General features: G+C 39.8%; 8 protein-coding genes across 8 annotated transcripts; 6 read left to right on the forward strand and 2 right to left on the reverse strand. All coding sequences in view use genetic code 12, as the record gives it.

The window, feature by feature from the left end:
- Positions 1-225: 225 nt before the first annotated feature.
- PSN45_001823 (uncharacterized protein) lies at positions 226-3,730 on the forward strand (the record flags this gene model as incomplete). The annotated part of the gene is made up of 2 exons (XM_006689560.2): positions 226-1,098; positions 1,388-3,730. The coding sequence occupies 2 exons, from the start codon at positions 226-228 to the stop codon at positions 3,728-3,730; spliced, it is 3,216 nt and encodes a 1,071-aa protein (XP_006689623.2).
- Positions 3,731-3,794: 64 nt separating this feature from the next.
- On the reverse strand, positions 3,795-4,544 carry PSN45_001824 (uncharacterized protein; the record flags this gene model as incomplete). The annotated part of the gene is made up of 1 exon (XM_006690288.1): positions 3,795-4,544. One exon carries the CDS (start codon positions 4,542-4,544, stop codon positions 3,795-3,797), a length of 750 nt encoding a protein of 249 aa, XP_006690351.1.
- Positions 4,545-4,687: 143 nt separating this feature from the next.
- On the forward strand, positions 4,688-5,551 carry PSN45_001825 (uncharacterized protein; the record flags this gene model as incomplete). Its single annotated transcript, XM_066157742.1, has 1 exon — positions 4,688-5,551. The coding sequence occupies one exon, from the start codon at positions 4,688-4,690 to the stop codon at positions 5,549-5,551; it is 864 nt and encodes a 287-aa protein (XP_066013839.1).
- Positions 5,552-5,720: 169 nt separating this feature from the next.
- POL12 (DNA-directed DNA polymerase alpha subunit pol12) lies at positions 5,721-7,742 on the forward strand (the record flags this gene model as incomplete). Its single annotated transcript, XM_006689559.1, has 1 exon — positions 5,721-7,742. The coding sequence occupies one exon, from the start codon at positions 5,721-5,723 to the stop codon at positions 7,740-7,742; it is 2,022 nt and encodes a 673-aa protein (XP_006689622.1).
- Positions 7,743-7,811: 69 nt separating this feature from the next.
- On the forward strand, positions 7,812-9,905 carry irc3 (Putative ATP-dependent helicase IRC3; the record flags this gene model as incomplete). Its single annotated transcript, XM_006689558.1, has 1 exon — positions 7,812-9,905. The coding sequence occupies one exon, from the start codon at positions 7,812-7,814 to the stop codon at positions 9,903-9,905; it is 2,094 nt and encodes a 697-aa protein (XP_006689621.1).
- Positions 9,906-10,047: 142 nt separating this feature from the next.
- Positions 10,048-11,289, forward strand: GPI8 (glycosylphosphatidylinositol anchor biosynthesis; the record flags this gene model as incomplete). The annotated part of the gene is made up of 2 exons (XM_006690284.2): positions 10,048-11,197; positions 11,279-11,289. 2 exons carry the CDS (start codon positions 10,048-10,050, stop codon positions 11,287-11,289), a joined length of 1,161 nt encoding a protein of 386 aa, XP_006690347.2.
- Positions 11,290-11,701: 412 nt separating this feature from the next.
- STU1 (suppressor of tub2 mutation) lies at positions 11,702-16,150 on the forward strand (the record flags this gene model as incomplete). Its single annotated transcript, XM_006689557.2, has 1 exon — positions 11,702-16,150. One exon carries the CDS (start codon positions 11,702-11,704, stop codon positions 16,148-16,150), a length of 4,449 nt encoding a protein of 1,482 aa, XP_006689620.2.
- Positions 16,151-16,293: 143 nt separating this feature from the next.
- STE12 (homeodomain transcription factor ste12) lies at positions 16,294-17,886 on the reverse strand (the record flags this gene model as incomplete). The annotated part of the gene is made up of 1 exon (XM_006689556.2): positions 16,294-17,886. The coding sequence occupies one exon, from the start codon at positions 17,884-17,886 to the stop codon at positions 16,294-16,296; it is 1,593 nt and encodes a 530-aa protein (XP_006689619.2).
- Between the last annotated feature and the right edge of the window lie 935 nt (positions 17,887-18,821).

Consider the following 18,821-nt stretch of genomic DNA (forward strand, 5'->3'; position numbering starts at 1 on the left):
TAGATGGTTTTTACCCGCATTCTATTGTTCGAGATTGTTTGCTATAACTCAACAATCGCACTACGCAAAGCACACAATAAGTCCCATGAAACAACCAAATGGCCGTTACGTTTGTATATAGGACCTTGCCTATACCCCCTAATTAAGTAGGTCAGGGCAAGGGCACCGATGCGTCGGTATAAAACTTTGCCAATCCCCCGCTACACTTATGATTAGTTAAAATCAATGAAGTTTTTCACGCTGCTTTTATCAGTGTTATCGCTCGCAGCTTGTAAGTCCATATTATTGTCCAACGACGACTCATGGGTGTCTTCAGAAATCCGTGCCTTGTATCGTGAGCTTGTGGCGGACGGTCATGATGTTATAATGGTAGCCCCAGCCTCTCAAATGTCTAGTCAAGGAGGTGCTTTCATTGTTCCCGACTCCAGTGATTTGGATCTGGATGGTAATTTCGGTTACGTTTCGGCGGGTGATCCTGCTTGGGGTCAGGACCCTGATGATCCTCATATCTGGTACTTCGGAGGTTCTCCTTCAGCTTGTATTTCGTTTGCCTTTGAGTATCTTTTGCCAAAACTGTACTCCAACGTGACAATTGACTTGGTTGTTTCTGGAGTTAACCAAGGTCCTAATATTAGTCCGGGTTACTACACTGCATCAGGAACGATCTCCGCTGCTTACTCGGGTATATATAGGGGATACCCTGCTATTTCATTTGGAGGATCCAACTTGAATAATTCCTTTTTCCAAGATAGTTCTGCTAACGACGAGTATGATCCTGCTAATATCTACGCTAAGAAAGCGGTTGAAATCATTGATCTTCTTGTAGACGCTGATTTACCGTCCACCGTTGGTATCAATGTCAATTTTCCTGAAGTTGGGTATCTTTTAGATAATGAAACCGAGTGCACTGATCCTGTGTGGAAATTTGGAACCATGATGAACGGTGGATACTTTGCACCAATAGTGAAATATGATAGCAGTTCTGATACGTTCTCGTCGTCATACAAGTTATTTAAGGATAGCACATGTAACGATGGTAGCGGATGCAACCTCCCATCTGAATACGACATTTTCTGGGCCAGAAACTGTACCACGTCGGTAACAGGATTCCAGGTGGACGTACTGTTGCCCGGCTCAATGGACACAACGGTGAAAGGCATTTTTGATGGCCTTTTTTAAACCAAAAGAACTGTATAATACTGTAGTATTCTTTTTGTATAACCAAGCCAGAATTATAGACATTTTTTGCGGCTAAATATTTCGCAACTCTTTCGGATCGCCAGTTGCGCCTAATTGTGTGCGGTGAAATTTGTAAATTAAAAAGCAAAGACTTGTTTTTTTTCTATTCACTTGAACGCTAAACATGTCAATTTCAAAATCTCTTAAGGAACTTGAGGCTGACTTTGTTGTTACCTACTCCAGCAAGAAGGTGGATGCTGACCTCAGTCAATTGCTTGATTTGTTGGAAGAAAAGGGCTTTTTTTGTCAAATCAGAGACCTTAATGAATCTTCACTCTTAATTTTTATCAAGTTGTCGGGGTATACTTATGCCGAATTGTACGAAAAAGACTTAATCAAGAATTATGAGTTCGGCATCACCTCGGCCATTGACAATAAAGCTGACAAGTTGCGGATTGTGTATGAGTATTTGTCGGGATCATCCCCTGATGATGTTAATTTGCTCGCTCACAAACACGTAGCAGATATCACTCCCATCACTGAATCAATTAGTTCCACCAATGGTCTTGAAGATATTAAGTCGCTTGTCACTCTTAGTAATGCTCCTTCCACTAGCTTTATTAAGGAGAACTTCGGAATCCATATTGCTCTTTACTTTGAATTTGTGAAGCACTTGCTTGTATGGTTGTCAGGTTTATCGGTGTTGGGACTTCTTAGCTACTTCAAGTCTAAACACTTGTTCTCCTTGACATACTGTCTGGTTAACTTGGTTTGGGGAACCTTTTTTTTGGCGTTCTGGAAGAAGAGAGAAAAGTATCTAGTCAGTTTCTGGGGTAGCGCAAACTATCACTTGATCCAGGAACACAAACTGGAATTGAACGATATCAACAAGTATTATGAAGAAAAGTCTAGCTATAAGCATAAGAACAACTATGAAGGACTCAAATTCTTGAAGCAGTTGTTGTTTATCCCTGTTGCCGTTGGGTTTGCAGCTGTGTTGGTAGCTTACCAATTGGGATGTTTCGTGTTGGAAATTTTCATTAACGAAATCTACGATGGTCCATTCAAAGGATTCATTGGCTTGGTGCCAACCATATTGATTACTGTGTTTGTGCCAATTTTGACCACCATTTTCAATCTTGTTTCTGACTTGTTGATCAAGTATGAGAAACACAACAATAATTACACCAAGCAGAACTCGGTATTGATCAAGCAGTTCATCTTGAACTTTTTGACTAGCTACATGCCTTTGATTATCACTGCCTTTATATATTTGCCATTTGCTCACTTGATCCAACCTAACTTGGTGCACATTAAGGACAGTATTTCCTATGGTGCTAACCCTAACGCCTTCTACTACAAGTATTTGACACATATCAAGAACCAAGAAGACTTCAAAATGAACCAAGAAAGATTGAACTTACAATTCAACTACTTCATTGTTACTAACCAAGTGATCCAATTGGTGTTGAAGTATGCCTTACCTCAAATCATATCCCTTGTTAAAAGTTTTATTTCAAAGCCCACCTACGAACCTGTGGACAAATCTAACGAAAAGGACTACTTGAACAATGTGAGAAAGTATGTTTCCTTGCCAAGTTATGATGTGAATGGTGACTTCAGATTTGTGACAATCGTTTACGGGTACCTTATTTTGTTTGGTCCGGTATGGTCGTTGGCACCCCTTGTCACTCTTGTATTCTTGTTTTTGACCTTCAAATTGGACTACTTGAAATTGCTGAATGGTAAGTACTTCAAGCCTCCAATTCCTCAAAAGATTGATTCTATCTACCCTTGGAACTATGCCTTGTTCATTTTAACTTGGTTAGGATCCATCATTTCTCCAGCTATCACTGCCTTCTACCATCATGGAGATAAGCCACCAAAGTCATTAGGTCAATTTGCTTTAGATAAGGCCAGTGTTAACACCAAATCTTCCACTTTGCTTATCATTTTATTGCTTAGTGAGCATGGTTTCTTGACTGTTTGGTTCTTATTGGCCAAGGTGTTTGATTTGTTCAAAACTGATGTTGAATGGAGTAACGACTTCACCGATAATGATATCAAATTGAGACATGACTACTACACCAGCCAAATCAAGGGCAACTCTGAGAAACGCTTCGAAGATGATGAATGGAGTTTCGCCAACTCAAAGCTGGCATTGACTGAAGCCAACCAAATCTTGGACAAGAAGTTTTCGGATAATGAAGACGTTGAAACCATCGAGCCAAAGGCCACTCTGACTGGTGTGAACTTGAACCAAGTAGCTGATTTAGAAGATATTAAGGATGAAACTGACAAGATTGTCAGAGTACCAACCGAAACTGCTGAGAAAGTTTTTGCAACTATCGATGATAATTCCCACGTTAAGCCTAATCATGAAACCGAATTCCAAAAGGATTACGAAGGAACATCTTCTCCTGAACCCCATCTCGATAATGAAAGCAGTGAAGGAACTTCAGGTGTTGATGAAGCTTCTACTTCTAGCAGAACCGATAAGTTATCCAAGAAGAGAAGTCCGCTTAAAAAGCTTTTGAAGAAGAGAAAGTAAGTGAATTCTAGATTTAATCGCTATGAACAATGTATATTCTATTTTACTTTTAGTTATCCGTCGCCTAGTTTTTGGGTGGCCTTGTGCCGAAGATTGAACTTCCAACCCTTACACTTGTACTTCCTTGTCTGATGGCATCCTGAAAGTCATTACTCATTCCCATACTAGTCTTCAACAGTAAACTGAATTTCTCGTCCAACTCTTTCTTCAAATCAACCAATTTCTTAAAATCATTATTTTGCTCCGACAGAGTCGATTCTAAAAACGAACCTATGGTCATCAATCCCTCAAAGCTCAAGAACTTACATTCCTCACTAACCAAAAAAGATACAGCTTCATAAAGATCTTTCTTTCCTCCCTCAGATAGCTTGAAACCAGACTTTTGATCCTCTCCTGATGTGTTAATCTGTAAGTATACATTAATTACGGCTCCATTGACTTCTTGTCTGTGTGTATTGAGTTTCTTGCACTTTTTCAACGAATCAATCGTTTCCACTGCATGCAAGTTTTCAATATTCTTAGCCAACACCTTGCATTTATCTGTTTGAAGACTACCAATAAAATGCCACTTGATATCCTTGGGCAATTCACTTGCTTTTGTGGTCAACTCTTGCACGTAGTTTTCGCCAAAGTGTCTGACTCCATGATTGTACAATGTCAAGATATCGCTGGAAGGCTTCAACTTCGACACAGCCACCAACTCAACTTGGGCACTAGCAGCCCTCAAGGCAACTTCTTTCACCTTGTTCAATATGATATCATAGTTGCTGATCAATTCTTTCTGTCTCACTAACGCTGGTAAAGTAACACTCATTGTGAATTCGGGTTTGACTGATTCCAGTTTAACTGATTCTAGCAAAATGCTATGACAGAAGTGCGACATTTGTGTCGTGTTGAGACCTAAAAAATCGATGAGCATCCAAGTGAAAAGTTGGACGTTACAACCTCAAGACCATAATGAGTGAAAAGATTTACCAAGGAGATGATTTTGACGCCAAAGTCACCAAGCAAGTGGAATTCTACTTTTCGGATAGTAATTTGCAGACTGACAGATTCTTGTGGAAAATTTATGAAGCTAACGATGGGTGGGTAGAATTAAAGACCATTTTGACCTTTGGTAGAATGAGACAATACAGACCTGAAGACAAGGTCGTTGAGGCTTTGAAAAAGTCCGATAAGTTGGTCTTAAGTGCCAACAACGAGCTGATTAGAAGGAAGGATCCTTTGAAGGAATTTAACGAGTTGAAGAACTCCAGAAAGAGAAACACTGTTCACATTGAAGGTTTCCCTAAGACTGCTACGCAAGAAGATTTGGAAGATTTTTTCAACACCAAGGTGGCTGGCAACTTGCCTGAAGAAAAGGTTATTAGTTCGATTCGTAGAATCAAAAACAAAAGTACTAAGGAATTCTTTGGTGTTGTTGATGTTGAATTCAAAAGTACTAAAGATGCAGAATTTGTCTTGAATGAAATGGAAATTGTCTACCCAACTGGATTGATTTCCAAGAATGATGAAGTTACCAAAAAAGATGTTTTAAAGAAGATGTCTCTCTTGACTTTCCAAGAAATGAGAGAAAATGGTAAAAGATTTGGAATCAACGATGTTACTAAGAGAAAGAACAGTTTCAACTCCAACAAAGATGTCAAAAAGTTCAAACATGACCAGAAAAAGGCCAAAAAGGAAACTACTGAAGAACTGGTTGTGGAAGAAGAAACCACCAAGCCTGCTGGATCAGCAGAGTCTGAATCTGCTGAGCCAGCTGAGACCTCTGCTTCTGCTCCAACATCAGATGAAACCCCTGCTGCAACCGAATCTGCCTAGTTCACATTTATTATGTACATTATTCCGACAGCTTTCCTCCTGTATTTATGGGCACTAATACACACTGGTATTTTGTAGAATCATACACCAAGGTTTTTCGCAGTAATTATATCAAAGCGCGTAGCGCGATGTTTTTTTTAAGTTGAACTCCAACTCGTGCTAACTCAACATGTCTGAAGTTACACCTGCTAGCAAAGAAGACATTCTCCTGACTTTCGGGCAACCGAACACACTCGACAATGGTGTAATATCCAAAATTCACACGTTAAAAAACATCTTCAACTTGTCAACGGAAGATATTTTTCTTCAATGGGAAACCTACAATGTTAGTGAAGTAAAAGAGAATTTAGAACTTTCTTTGATCGTGTTAGATGGGTTCCAAGAATATTTGCAAAGACACTTGGCAGATGCTTCCAACAAGACTCCCTCAGTCAAAAGACTAAGAGATTCAGTTGGATCTACCATTAAAAGAAGACCTTTGAAACCACTTAATTCCTCCAGTCCAATAGCAGAATCCAACTTCCATACTCCAAGCTTGAAAATGAGAAAAGTCAATGGGACCCCATTCAAGACTCCTGGGGCTGGACCGGATTCTTCTCCAAGTAACTTTGAAACTGCTAATAACACTTTCCGTAACTCTCCAGTACGTTCTTCTGAACTTTCTAATACCATTTTAGAGACTTTGAATGGGCATATTGATAGCGTGGAAAACGGCCAAACCAATGAGAAGGGAAAGATACAAATTGCAAGCAATTTCGATCCTCAGAAATACAAGTTCCGTTCCATGGCTATGAAGTTACTTGAAAGTGCTGACTTTTTGGACGACCAAATAGATAACTTTGCTCAACTCTTCCAAGACGCTCATAAAGGCGAAGATTTGAATTTTGGTAACCCATGCTTGAGTTCTCAGTTCGATATCTATTGCTGTGGTAGAATTGTACCAGATTCCCCCCTGTATGACTACCTGCAAAGTTTGAATGCTACCTCATTAAACTTGGAAACCTCCAGATTAGCGGGAATTGGCCAAAGGGTGCCTTTAGACTTGTCACAATTGAAGGAGTATTCTTTCTTTCCTGGACAAATTGTATGCTTGAAAGGTAGAAATCCTGCTGGTTCGCAGTTCGTTGTACAAGAAGTATTGGGCTTGCCTGAATTAGGAACTCCAATTACCCCAGAGTCCGAGTTGAAAGACTTTAAGGACATGGTTGGTGAGTCGTCAGGAATAAAATTCGTTATGGCTGCAGGGCCTTACTCGAATCAAAATGTCCTCAATTACAGCAAATTCAGTTCATTTGTCGACAGAATCAATAGTGAAATTCAACCTGATCTTGTGGTGTTGTTTGGTCCTTTTGTGGATTTGAACAACAAGTCGGTTTTAGAGGGCGATATTGAGTTCCCAGATAATGGAGAGGAACCTCAAAATCTTGATGAAGTGTTCAAAAAGTTGGTTACTCCAATTTTGAAGAGAATCAACTCCAACATCCAGGTGATTTTGCTTCCTTCCTTAAGAGATGCTACCGTAAAACATTGCTCTTTCCCACAAGATTCCTTTGATAGAAAGCTGTTGGGATTACCAAAGAACATCAGGGCATTTCCAAACCCATCTGGATTTGCTATCAATGAGATCTTATTTGGCTGTTCGAACTTGGATGTGTTCAAGGACTTGAAAGATGTGATAAAACTTGATTCTAGTGGAGATAACACCAACATATTCTCCAACCGGTTCGAAAGAATAACCAATCACATTTTCGAACAAAGGAGATACCACCCAGGATTCCCTGGTTCAGTGGCTAAGAAACAGATATCCAAGGAAGAAGTAAGCAAAACTGCACGTCAAACCGGTGGACTAATGGCGGAAGAAGTGGCAGAGACGAGAATCGGAGGATCGTGTTTAGAAGTATCATATATGGGTTTGGCAGAATTGGGAGATACCTTGCCAGATGTACTCATCATTCCATCTGAGTTGAAGTACTTTGCCAAGATTGTCAAGAATGTCGTTACGATAAATCCGGGGATGTTCATCAGACCCAATAAAGATGCCGAAAAAGAGGAAGGCACGTACGTGGTCATGCACACCAAGGCCCCCGATACCGAAGACTCAACGCCCAATGTTGAAAAGGTAAGTCCTGACCTGAACATGTACTATCATAATGTGTTTAAGAGATCTAAGGTAGATATATACCACTGCTGATTTGGAGACGCGATGTGATTTTTTCTATGTATTTGAAGCTACACAATTTATATTTATATGTACACATAAATGTCCAAATTCCTTAACCCCTATGGGCCCCGTCCCTGGTTTCATGTATCACGAATACGATACATTCTGTCTACATCATCGACTCCCATTAAGCTTCGAGACTACCAAATAAAAGCCATTGATGCAGTCAAACTGGCCATCCAACGAGGTGTGAGAAGACCAGCATTTGTGATGGCTACAGGTGGAGGAAAAACTATGGTATTCTCTCATTTAATCCCACAACTTCCACAAATGGATCCCCAAAGAGGCAATAAAGTCCTTGTTCTCGCCCACACAGAAGAATTGATCAAGCAGGCTGCTGAAACCATCGCTCGAATCAACCCAAGCTTAAAGATAGAAGTAGACATGAGACACATGAAACCCACGTTTGAGGGCGACATCATTGTCGGATCTGTGCCGACGTTGGTGAGGACTGTGAGGCTCAACAAGTACAATCCAAAGGACTTTAAAGCCATTGTTTTGGATGAGTGTCACCACGCATCTGCTTCTTCATGGTCCAAAATTCTCAAGTATTTCAACGCTGATACACCTCAGCTGGAAGTAATTGTGATCGGGTGCACAGCAACTTTGGAGAGAAGCGATGGAAAGTCGCTTGGAGAGGTGTTTGATGAGATTGTGTTTGAACGGAGTTTGTTGACAATGGTGAAGAATAAAGAGTTAGTCGATGTGAAATTCTCCAGCTTGAAAGTGGACATAGATTTGTCTTCTGTTCCAACCAAGAACTCTGATTACGAAACAGTGAGTCTTTCGAACCTTATTAACAGTACCGAAACCAATCTTTTGGTGGCCCTTTCCTATAGGAAATTGCGAGAAGAGTATGGGTTTCGCTCCACATTGATGTTTTGTGTGGACATTAACCATTGTAAGACCCTTTGTGGGGTGTTGCAAAGAAGTGGAATTAATGCTCAGTATGTCACTGGGGACACTGTCAAGCATGAAAGAAGGACTATTATTGAGGACTTCAAGAATGGTAAGATTGACGTTCTTTGCAATGTTCTTGTATTCACTGAAGGAACAGATATACCTAACATTGACTCATTATTTTTGGTTCGGCCCACAAAATCAAGGCCGTTACTTGTTCAAATGATTGGCAGAGGATTACGATTACATGGGAATAAGACCCATTGTCATGTGGTAGATATAGCTGGAACAAGAGGAACGGGAATTCAATCTGTACCAACTCTATTTTCGTTACCGTCAGATTTCAAGATTCATGGAAAATCATACCAGGAGCTACAGAAGGAAGGTGAAGAGTATACTCTTGCACAAAAAGAGTTAGAGAAACAAGAACAACTTGAAAATGAAAAACTAAGATTGTTGGATGAGCAGGCTACCTACAGCAAGATGGTCCAGCTCAATAATCTAGAAAACAAGTTAGATTTGGAGTTTCTAACAGTTGATGGATTTTTGGCGTTGGAGTCCAAAGACATGCAAGACTTTAAGGAATTCAAACAAATACATTCGACTCTTGCGTCTCATTCCCTCGATTGGATCAGACTCGAATACAATATCTGGGGCCACCAGATTGATGAGCACTTCTTCTTGTTGGAACGAATAAATTTGGAGCATGAGAACACTCTTTTCAAGTTATGGGCCACTGGGTTCACTAGCTTGCAACACAGAGTTGCCAGCAATTATAAATGTGGAAAATTCACCACCAAAACTGAAGTTATAAGTTCATATAACTTAGATACGGTTTTGGCAAAAGCCTCAGTTCTAAGGAATGAAATTCAGACCACCTTTGGACGTCTCCGTGATTCCAGTCCCTTGACTGCAAAACAAAGTAATTATTTGGAATCTAAACTTGGTATTAAACTTAAACAGTACTATGATAATTCCCCAGAATTACAAGGTAAACTTAAGGAAGAAATATCTAAGCTCACCAGACGGAAAGCTGCAAACCTCATATTTGCCCAGAAGTATTCGTCTAAAGCACTTTTTGTGGGATGGGAGCTTCAAAAGATGTTGGGCTCAAACAAACGCACAAGAAAAACTATTAAAAAGATAGTGAAAAGTGAAACTCTAGCCTCCAAACATCTTCCCAACATATCCAATATAACCCCCTTGCATATTTTCCAACACACATCGATATAACTAATCTATATAGCATTTCCAATTACACATACTACATAACGATTCAAACACGTACGGGTTTGCAACTCATTGCGCGAGTTTGCACCAAAAACATTACACGAAAACTAATTGATCGAGCACATCCACGAAGTTTAAAACCATCATGAGAGTATTCCACCGTCTCCTTGTGATGCTCGGGTTGTTTCTGTGTATTATAGGCTTGGATACTGATTTCATAGATGAAGAAAAAGCTCAAAAAGTCATCAGTGAATCGGGACATACCAACAATTGGGCGGTTTTGGTTTCCACATCAAGATTCTGGTTTAATTACAGACACATAGCTAATGTGTTGAGTCTTTACAGAACTGTGAAGAGGATGGGTATTCCTGACTCCCAAATCATATTGATGTTGGCCGACGACATTGCCTGTAATCCTCGGAATGCAGCTCCAGGTACTGTGTTCAATAATATGAACCAAGCAATCGACTTGTATGGGGACCTGATCGAGGTTGATTACCGAGGTTATGATGTGACCGTGGAGAACTTCATCCGTTTATTGACCGATCGGTGGGATAAAGATCATCCCAGAACCAAGAGGTTGTTGACAGACGAAAACTCCAATATCTTCATTTATATGACTGGGCATGGGGGCAATGAGTTTTTGAAGTTTCAGGATGCCGAAGAAATTGGCTCTTATGACATTGCCGATGCTTTTGCTCAGATGCATGAAATGAAGCGGTACAATGAAATATTCTTCATGATCGACACTTGTCAAGCGAACTCCATGTACGAAAGATTTTATTCGCCAAACATCTTGGCAGTTGGCTCATCCAAGATTGACCAGTCATCATACTCCCACCACTCCGACTTAGAAATCGGTGTGGCTGTTATCGACAGATTCACGTACTACACCTTGGACTTTTTGGAAAACATTGAACAAAGCTCGGATGCTACAATAGAGGACCTATTTGATATTTACACATTTGAGAATATCCACTCGGACCCAGGATTCAGAACAGACTTGTTCAAAAGAGATATCAGCACTGTCAAATTGACTGACTTTTTTGGTAATGTTCAGAAAGTTATCGTTGACAATGTGGAAAGTGACATTCTTTACTCAGCAAATCACGATAAAAGTGGAAATCGTATTGTGCTACCAGCCAAAGAACAACAGAAGAATAGCACAGAAAAACTCCTCAAAAGAGCTAATATTGACCAAATCAGCTACCTCAAAGAAACCAAGTCTACCCTAGTCGACCTCACTCCCATACAAGCGAGGCTTGTTGCAATTTCTGGATTTGTGGCTATTTTAGGTTTGTGGTTAATTGCAAAATAGTTATGGCATAATGAATGGACATTTTTATTATATAATATGCGATTTTCACCAATTGTAGGCGTGATATAATTTCTGTACTATTCGAATTTTCCAAGAATTAAGCATTTTTTCTGATTTTGTCTTTAAAGTTGCATTGATCACTTTATGACAATGCATCTAGCTATAGGTTAAGTACTATTAGTTATATGCGTCACATCCATGTTTTTTGCAGCCACCTTATTTCGAACCAAGGAATTCTGCAAGCCTACGACTTAAGAAGAGGGAACTAACAAAGCTCATCCCGAAATCTTGTCTTTCATGTCCAACAATAGACTTGCTAACCTTCAGTCTATCCAAAACGTCTCTCAATTGTGAATCTCAGCTTGTCTTCTCTCTGAACTACGATGAAATGAACGCGACGATGTTTGTTTATTTTCGCGCTTAAGCAAAATACTCATATTTAGCATCTGTATAAAGAATACATCCTTTATTTCCAACTCAAATGGCAGACAGACAAAGAAATGCATCTTCTTTGGAGCACTCTACGAGGTTCTTCCAAATGGTAGCATCATCTGATGTCAAAACTTCTGTCAAAATTGAGTATTTAAATGATCTCAGATTAAAAATCAGAGAATCGAAAGGAGATAAAAACTCACCCATTTTGAGTGTCAGAGCCATTACGAACTACATTCAAGGTTTACAGATCCTAGATGATATGGATAACATGGAACTTGCTAGAACAAGCTTCAGAACCTTGAGTGACCTCTTAAAGTACGCTGCCATAGGAGGAAAAATCACTAAGGAACATGCTAGATCTGTTTTCCCAATCCTTATAAGCCGACTTGGAGACCACGATAGCAAAATTCTGGCATCAGCCGAGAAAAGGCTTGATGATATCTGGCTCATCAACAATAAAGAAGTACAACATGGATTTGAACATATAGCATTTCCTCATCGCAACCCTGATGTGGTGATCAAATCTTTGTCTTGGTTATTGGAAAGAGCTAATGAGTACATTCAATTTAATTTGGAACGATTAATATTAAGCATTGTGAAAGCAATCAACGACAACTACCATCAGTCACGGATGAATGTTGTAAATGCATTTTTGGAATTCCTTGCCACATATTTCATGTCCCATAATGATCCAGCATCTCATAAACTTGCGGTCAAAGAGGTATATTCAACCAAAGTCGAAGATTACGTGAGAGACAGCATTTTGAACGCCATAAACAAAAATCCAAGCACTGTATCAAGAAGCAGAGCTCCAGTTTTAAAAGCCCTGGATGAAATGCAGTCTTATGGGTTCGAGTCGTCCAAAAAATCCCCGAAAAAGTCAACAGGAGACATTCAGAGCGAATTAAGGTCCCCTTTTGAAGTACAAAGCCATCACTCCATAGCCCCATCAGAAGACGCCAATGAAAGTATTTCAGAAGCCCTGGAGCTGGAATCTGACCTTCAAGCTTTTACAAGTAGATTGGATAGTTATGGCTTCGATGATTCTATTCACACCTCCGACACATATACTGTTGATGATTTACATCGTTTGTCACGCGATCTTCTTCCAGTATTCGAAGGTAATGAAACTGAGAACAATTGGCAGATAAGAGAAAGGAATATCATGAAGATTAGAATGGTTCTTCGAAGTAACGTTATAGGTGAATTCCCTGAGGAGTTTAAATCGCTTTTACAACGATTTAATGAAGCCATTCGTAAAGCTCTTTTGTCCTTGAGGACTACTTTATCCAGCAATGCTTGTCAGTTAATCAAAGAATCAGCCATGGTATTGAAAGAGTCGTTTGACTCTCTTGTCGACACATTCTTACCGGCATTGATACAAGTTTGCTCTTCAAACAAGACTATTTCCACCAAGAATTCTCATACTGCTATATGTGCTATAATTATGAGTTGTTCATACTCTGCAAGGTTTATCAGCAAAATCGATACTTGGGCAGCGGATAAGAACATTAATCTTCGTGCTTTCACATGTTCTTGGTTACACATTGTTTTCCTCAGATTCCACGATTTCCCTAACTTCTGCATCCAACCAGCATCTCAAAATCCCGCCAGAATAACCTCAGTGAGTAAGACTCTTGGAAAGTTATTGGCAGACTCTAATGGAACTGTCAGACAAGCTGCCAGAGAGGCATTCTGGTCATTTGTGAAATACACCCCTGATGTAGCTGAATCAATCTTTTCAAAATTGGACTCCAATGTCTCTAAAGGCATAGAGAGGGCTGCTCCTTCCAACATAGGCTCGTTGAGCGACATTTTTGAAACTTCAAAAGAAGTAAGAGGAACAAATAGATCTAAAGGGCAACCAGCTACAAAAATAAGCTCAAGGATATCTATGCCATCAAGACCAGCCTCAAAAAGTGTGTTCAGACAAGCAGCAAAGCCACTTCCAACTGTAGTGAAACTGATAATCAGTCGCCCGGCGACTCCAAACGTTATTTCAAACATTGTTCAATCTAGAGCTCCTTCAAGACTATCAGCGCAGACAAGCCTTCCCAAACGTCTAGGAGGGTCCCTAGTTAGTGACGAGAATTCAAAACGTGGGATAAGTAAACTTGAACGGTCCAACTCAAGAAATCAACCTAACCAAGTTTTCCATTCTCTGTCCAATGTCAAGGCTGATTATTCAAAACCGGAAAGGACTAGCAGTCTTAAAAAGGTTGATGCGCCAGTCAAATCCAAGAAGAACGCTGTCATCTCAACAAATGGGCCTTCGAGTGAACATTCTAATGCAGTTGTGAAGCCTATTTCTGCTTCTATTCCCACTAATACTCCTGCTTCGATCTCAATTTCGTCTAAAGAATCTCCTCATAAACAGGTCAACCCTGTTTCTACGTCAGTGTCAAGAGTCCTTGATGACAGGTTACCATCTTTGGAATTCCCATTGGTTTACCAGTTGGCTTCATCTGATATCACAGTCATAAGAACAGGAATCGATACTTTGAAGTATGCCCTCAAATTCAATGAGACTGCAGAAATACCAAAGAATATCAATATAATATTGTCCAAGCTATCTCGCTCACACAATGAAATGTTGAAACCCTTATTCAATTATGTTGCATTAAGCAAGATATTGCCTGTATTCAATTTGGATGATATGTTACGAGTTTATTTCACTCTTTTTGAAGACGTTTCAGAAAGCTTCGTTGACGAATTGAAAAGTAACTTCGATTCTGACAAGATTTACAAGGCAATTGACTTGGTACTAATCAATTGTTTGAATTGCAAAAAACTACTCCACAGTGATCCCCTATTTGGAGAGCAAGTGTCTATTTATAAACCAGTCATCATTAAGCTGATCATCAAATTTTTGAGTATAGATATAAATGAAGCTTCCAGCGACCTGAACTTCCCAATTATTTCAAACAGTGTTTTCCATCTTATCAATCACATTTCCTACGAGTCGTTTGATGATTATTTTGAATTATTGACCAAAGTTTATTCCCTTAACTCGCTGACATTCAAGATGACATTAAATTATTTTGAGTCTGACTATAAGTCTGATATTATCGAACTCATTCAGCGTATTGACAACAAGGAGGACGTCGAGATGAGTTCTGAAAATGACGATAGCGATGATATCAACCTTGATGATTTGATTGGACAAGGGGAAAACCATACACTGAGTGATAGTATGAATATGCATGAGGTAATTGCAATCAATGATCTCAACATCGGTACAAGAAATAATTCACAAGAACAGGAAGAAATCAGAGTCTCAGACAGTTCCAGCAGCGAGGGATCAGACAAACTTCAAGAAGAAGATGCTCATATAATGTCTGAAAGCAAGGGAATTCAACTTGACACGGAAGCTGTGGCCAATGCCCAGAATGCGTTCAGTCTTGGGTTGTCTACTGATGGCAAAAGTAAGGTAGTTTCTGTATCTGAAGAAGACAATGTGTTTCTAGACCGCCAGTCTTCAAGCAGAAATGAGATAGCTGAAGAGTTTTCTCAAATTGACATTCGTGATCGGTCATCGTTTGAAATAAAGGATCCATTTCAAACGCTAGTCGAAAAGGTTGATCCGTTAAAAGCTAGAGCTGAGAGGAACAAACAAATTAACATATACGAGGATTCAGTCCACGAGAGCAAAGAAAATAGGGCATCGTCTACTGACTGCTCCCCTCGAAAGCATGTCGATGAAGTGTATGACTATTCTGAGTTGAACTGGTTCAACTTCCAGCTAGCTCATAATTCGGAGAGATTTAAAAGTGATGTCAATAGAAGTGAGTTTGAAAATTTAACCACTCGTTTAGGTGATAAAATGATCAATAACGATGAAGTATTACGATTGATAAATTATCTTCAAAGTAGCATTGATTTTGATATGGAGTTTGCCAATTACTTTTACAAAGAAGGTAGCAAGAAATTGGAAGCCAACTTATGGAAGCTCTTTGAGAAGTTTAGCGTTTTGAACAAATCTCAGATTTCTAATGGTTTGATAATTGCCAAGCAGCTCTTGATCACTCGTATGAAGATTGACCTCAAGAAATTAATTCACACTTTAGTGAAACTAGGGGATATTGAAGATGAAAGCATTGTTGAGTTTGGATACGCCATAAGCGAAATCTTTGAAGAGGTGTTGAGGTGTAAGTATCCTTCGGAAGATATTCTCGATGTATTGATGGAAGCCACTGGACATTTGAATGTTGAACACCCCAAAAATAAGATCGTCATGGGGTTTGATCTTTTGTTGAAGTTCTTGATACACTACCCATTAATTGGCCAAAAAAGTGGTCAGAAAATGGCCATATTCTGTAATACCACCTTATATCCATTACTTAGCCATCAAGATATCGAGGTCAGGCGGATCACGGTACTCAATTACGGAAAGATCTTGAAAAGCTTGCAAGGCGCCAATCTTGACACCAAAATGATCCAAGAGAGCCTCAGTGGCTCCCAGAAAAAGCTCATCGAATATTACAGTAAAACTTAGCATAGCATAATCGTAAAATTTGAATAAATAAGATAAGAAAACACACACGATAGAAATAAAACGTAGAATTACAAAATGCAGATATAGTTACAGACTGGTGATCCGAATACTCTGGGAGTTTCTGCAAGCAGTTAGAGTTAGAGTTATACTCCCTTGTCTGGTGTCTCAACATCATCAAAAATGACATTTTTTTTAACTCGCTCAGTAGGAGGCTTTTTCATTACTGACTGAGGAGATGCAAATGGTTTGGTAACCATTCCCGGAGGTGCCTTCGATAACATTTGCCGTTTCTTCATCATCATATTTGCACTGATATTTTGCTGACGAGCAGAAGGAACAGGGAAATGAATAGCGTATGGCGAATGCGTGTGATGCTGGGGAAACGAGTGTTGGGAGTATGAGTGCTGAGGAAAATGGCCATAAGCAGGTGATTGACCAGGAAGCGGACTCAGTACAGCCATTGCAGGAACCGCCTGACTCAAAATAGTGCCAGGATGCGGAGGGTAGGAAACCATAAGATTAGTATGATAACTGGCAGGTTCATCAGGAATTATCATGTATCCTGAACTAGGGGCATACGCTTGATGTTCATGGTTTGGCCAGAATTCCTGTTCATGATAAGGGTCTTGTTGGGGTTGATAAAGATGAATGAAATGTGGTTGGTCTCCTGAAGAAGGAGGAGGTGGAGCGAAAGATTGTTGCAACTTGGCAGAGAGTGGAGGAAATGGGAAGAAATCTTCAGGTCGGGAGGAACGAGGCAATGGCACTGGTGTTTTCATAGGCAATGTCTGTTCAATGAGATATTCATCATTAAGGACCACCTGGTTGGCAGGTGAGATCATAGGTAAATGCAGTACAAAGTCAACGTTTCCTTCGTGATAGTTGGGCCAATTCACATAGTTGGAACTAGAGTCTACCAAAATATATTCGTTACTTTCTTGGACGTAGTCTAATGGGAATTCATCGTCATCATCGGACTGGTCTTTGTAGTGATCCGGGGTGTCTTGGGGCAAAAGAATAAACCCTTCTGCCTCTGCTCTCTTTTCTCTTTCTTCTTCGTCATGGGTTTCGTTGGATGAAAGAGTAGCATCCTTACTATCATCAGTGGTTGTGTCTTCCTTGTTTTGGCTCTTGTAATCAAGGAGGTGATTGTAAAGAATTTTTTCATCAGAATACTCGAATGAAAGAGCCGGTTCTCTATCTGCAATAGTGGTGGGGACCTGACCAGCATGCTCCTTCCGCAAATCTCGTTCCAAAGCATCTGCCATAAGCTTATCATGAGCAACGCTAAACCAGAAGAATACTTTTTGCTTCTTTTGTGTCCTTAGACAGTTGTTCTTATAAAGAAAGTCAAGGAATGCTGATTTGGGGTGTTCAAGAATAGCATCGGTGCCGGTTTTTAGGTTTCTAAGATCAGAGAAGATCCCTTCTTCAAACTTCTTTCGATCAATGATCTTACGACCAAATTGTTGAAATTTGTACACAATGCACCTGACAATATCGGTTCCGGTAATATAGTACAAATTATTCCAGAAAATGCAAGATACAAACCCCTCGTCTGGATTAAGATAGTACCGACGTATCACTTGATTCTGTTGCCAGTTGGCGGGAGCTGTAGCTAGGAAAAACTTGAGATCTTCTATTAGTCGTAAACTTTCCTTCACTTCATCACTCTGAATGGCTTTTTTTATCTTCAGTTGAAGATCTGAAGCAGAAGTCGAAGACGTTTCAGCCATTCTTGGTTAAAATGATGCCTGGACTGTTTTAGATTCACTGTGGAGCTGGCCAATAAGGGAATGGAATTGAGTTTTGAAACCTCTTCAAGTGTCAAGTTAAAACCGGGCAAATGGCTTTTTGTTGTGTGAGTAAAAGTGTTACCCCAGGCAATTGTAGCACGAAAATATTGATAGACTTTCCTTTTCCCACGCTTGAGATAGGTTCGGATCCAAAAGGCCAACAACAGTAAAAGGAATGGATGGAAAATAAATCAAAGTAGTTGAATCAACAAAAGGTGCCTGATTTTGGGTTCCAACAAATTCAAACGTGAAACCTCGTTTCTTATATATTTTTTTCGAGGGCGTTTCAGATGGCAATCCTGAAACAAATGTTCACAATTATATGGTCAATGCGACTAATTCTTGGAACTCCTGAAACAATTTACGAGCGCAATCAAATACAAACCTTGCCTATTTAGGTTGTGTTTTGCTGCGTGTCCTTCACTATTTTTTTAACGAGTAAAAGTCTAGATTCAATGACGATTAACCTTAGGTTTCAACTATATATATATACAAAACAGCAGTTAGTTAGTTCCAGCTTCTGTGCTATCATTATCACCAGCCCATATCGAACGGCGATATGGGAATTGGTCAATGGGAAAAAAATCCTTGTATGCTTATTGTGTGTTTTGCTTTTTCTCTCATTCATATTGCTAGTTATTATTTTTTACAACCACAATCGAACGGGTTTTCATTGTTTATTCAGGGGACTGAGCAGAGATAAAGGGTTCAGATTTGCAGAAACACGAATCCCTATATTGTGTTTGATTGTCTTCCAGAGGGGGACTTCAAGGTACTATTGATGACTCCCACGGCACTTTTTTGTGTTTTTGACAGCCAGCACTACAAGCTTAGCGAGCTAATTTTTCAGATAGAGTCGTCAATTCCTACATATC

The sequence above is a fragment of the Yamadazyma tenuis genome, chromosome 2, assembly GCF_029203305.1.
Source record: "Yamadazyma tenuis chromosome 2, complete sequence".
Classification (NCBI taxonomy): Eukaryota; Fungi; Ascomycota; class Pichiomycetes; order Serinales; family Debaryomycetaceae; genus Yamadazyma; species Yamadazyma tenuis.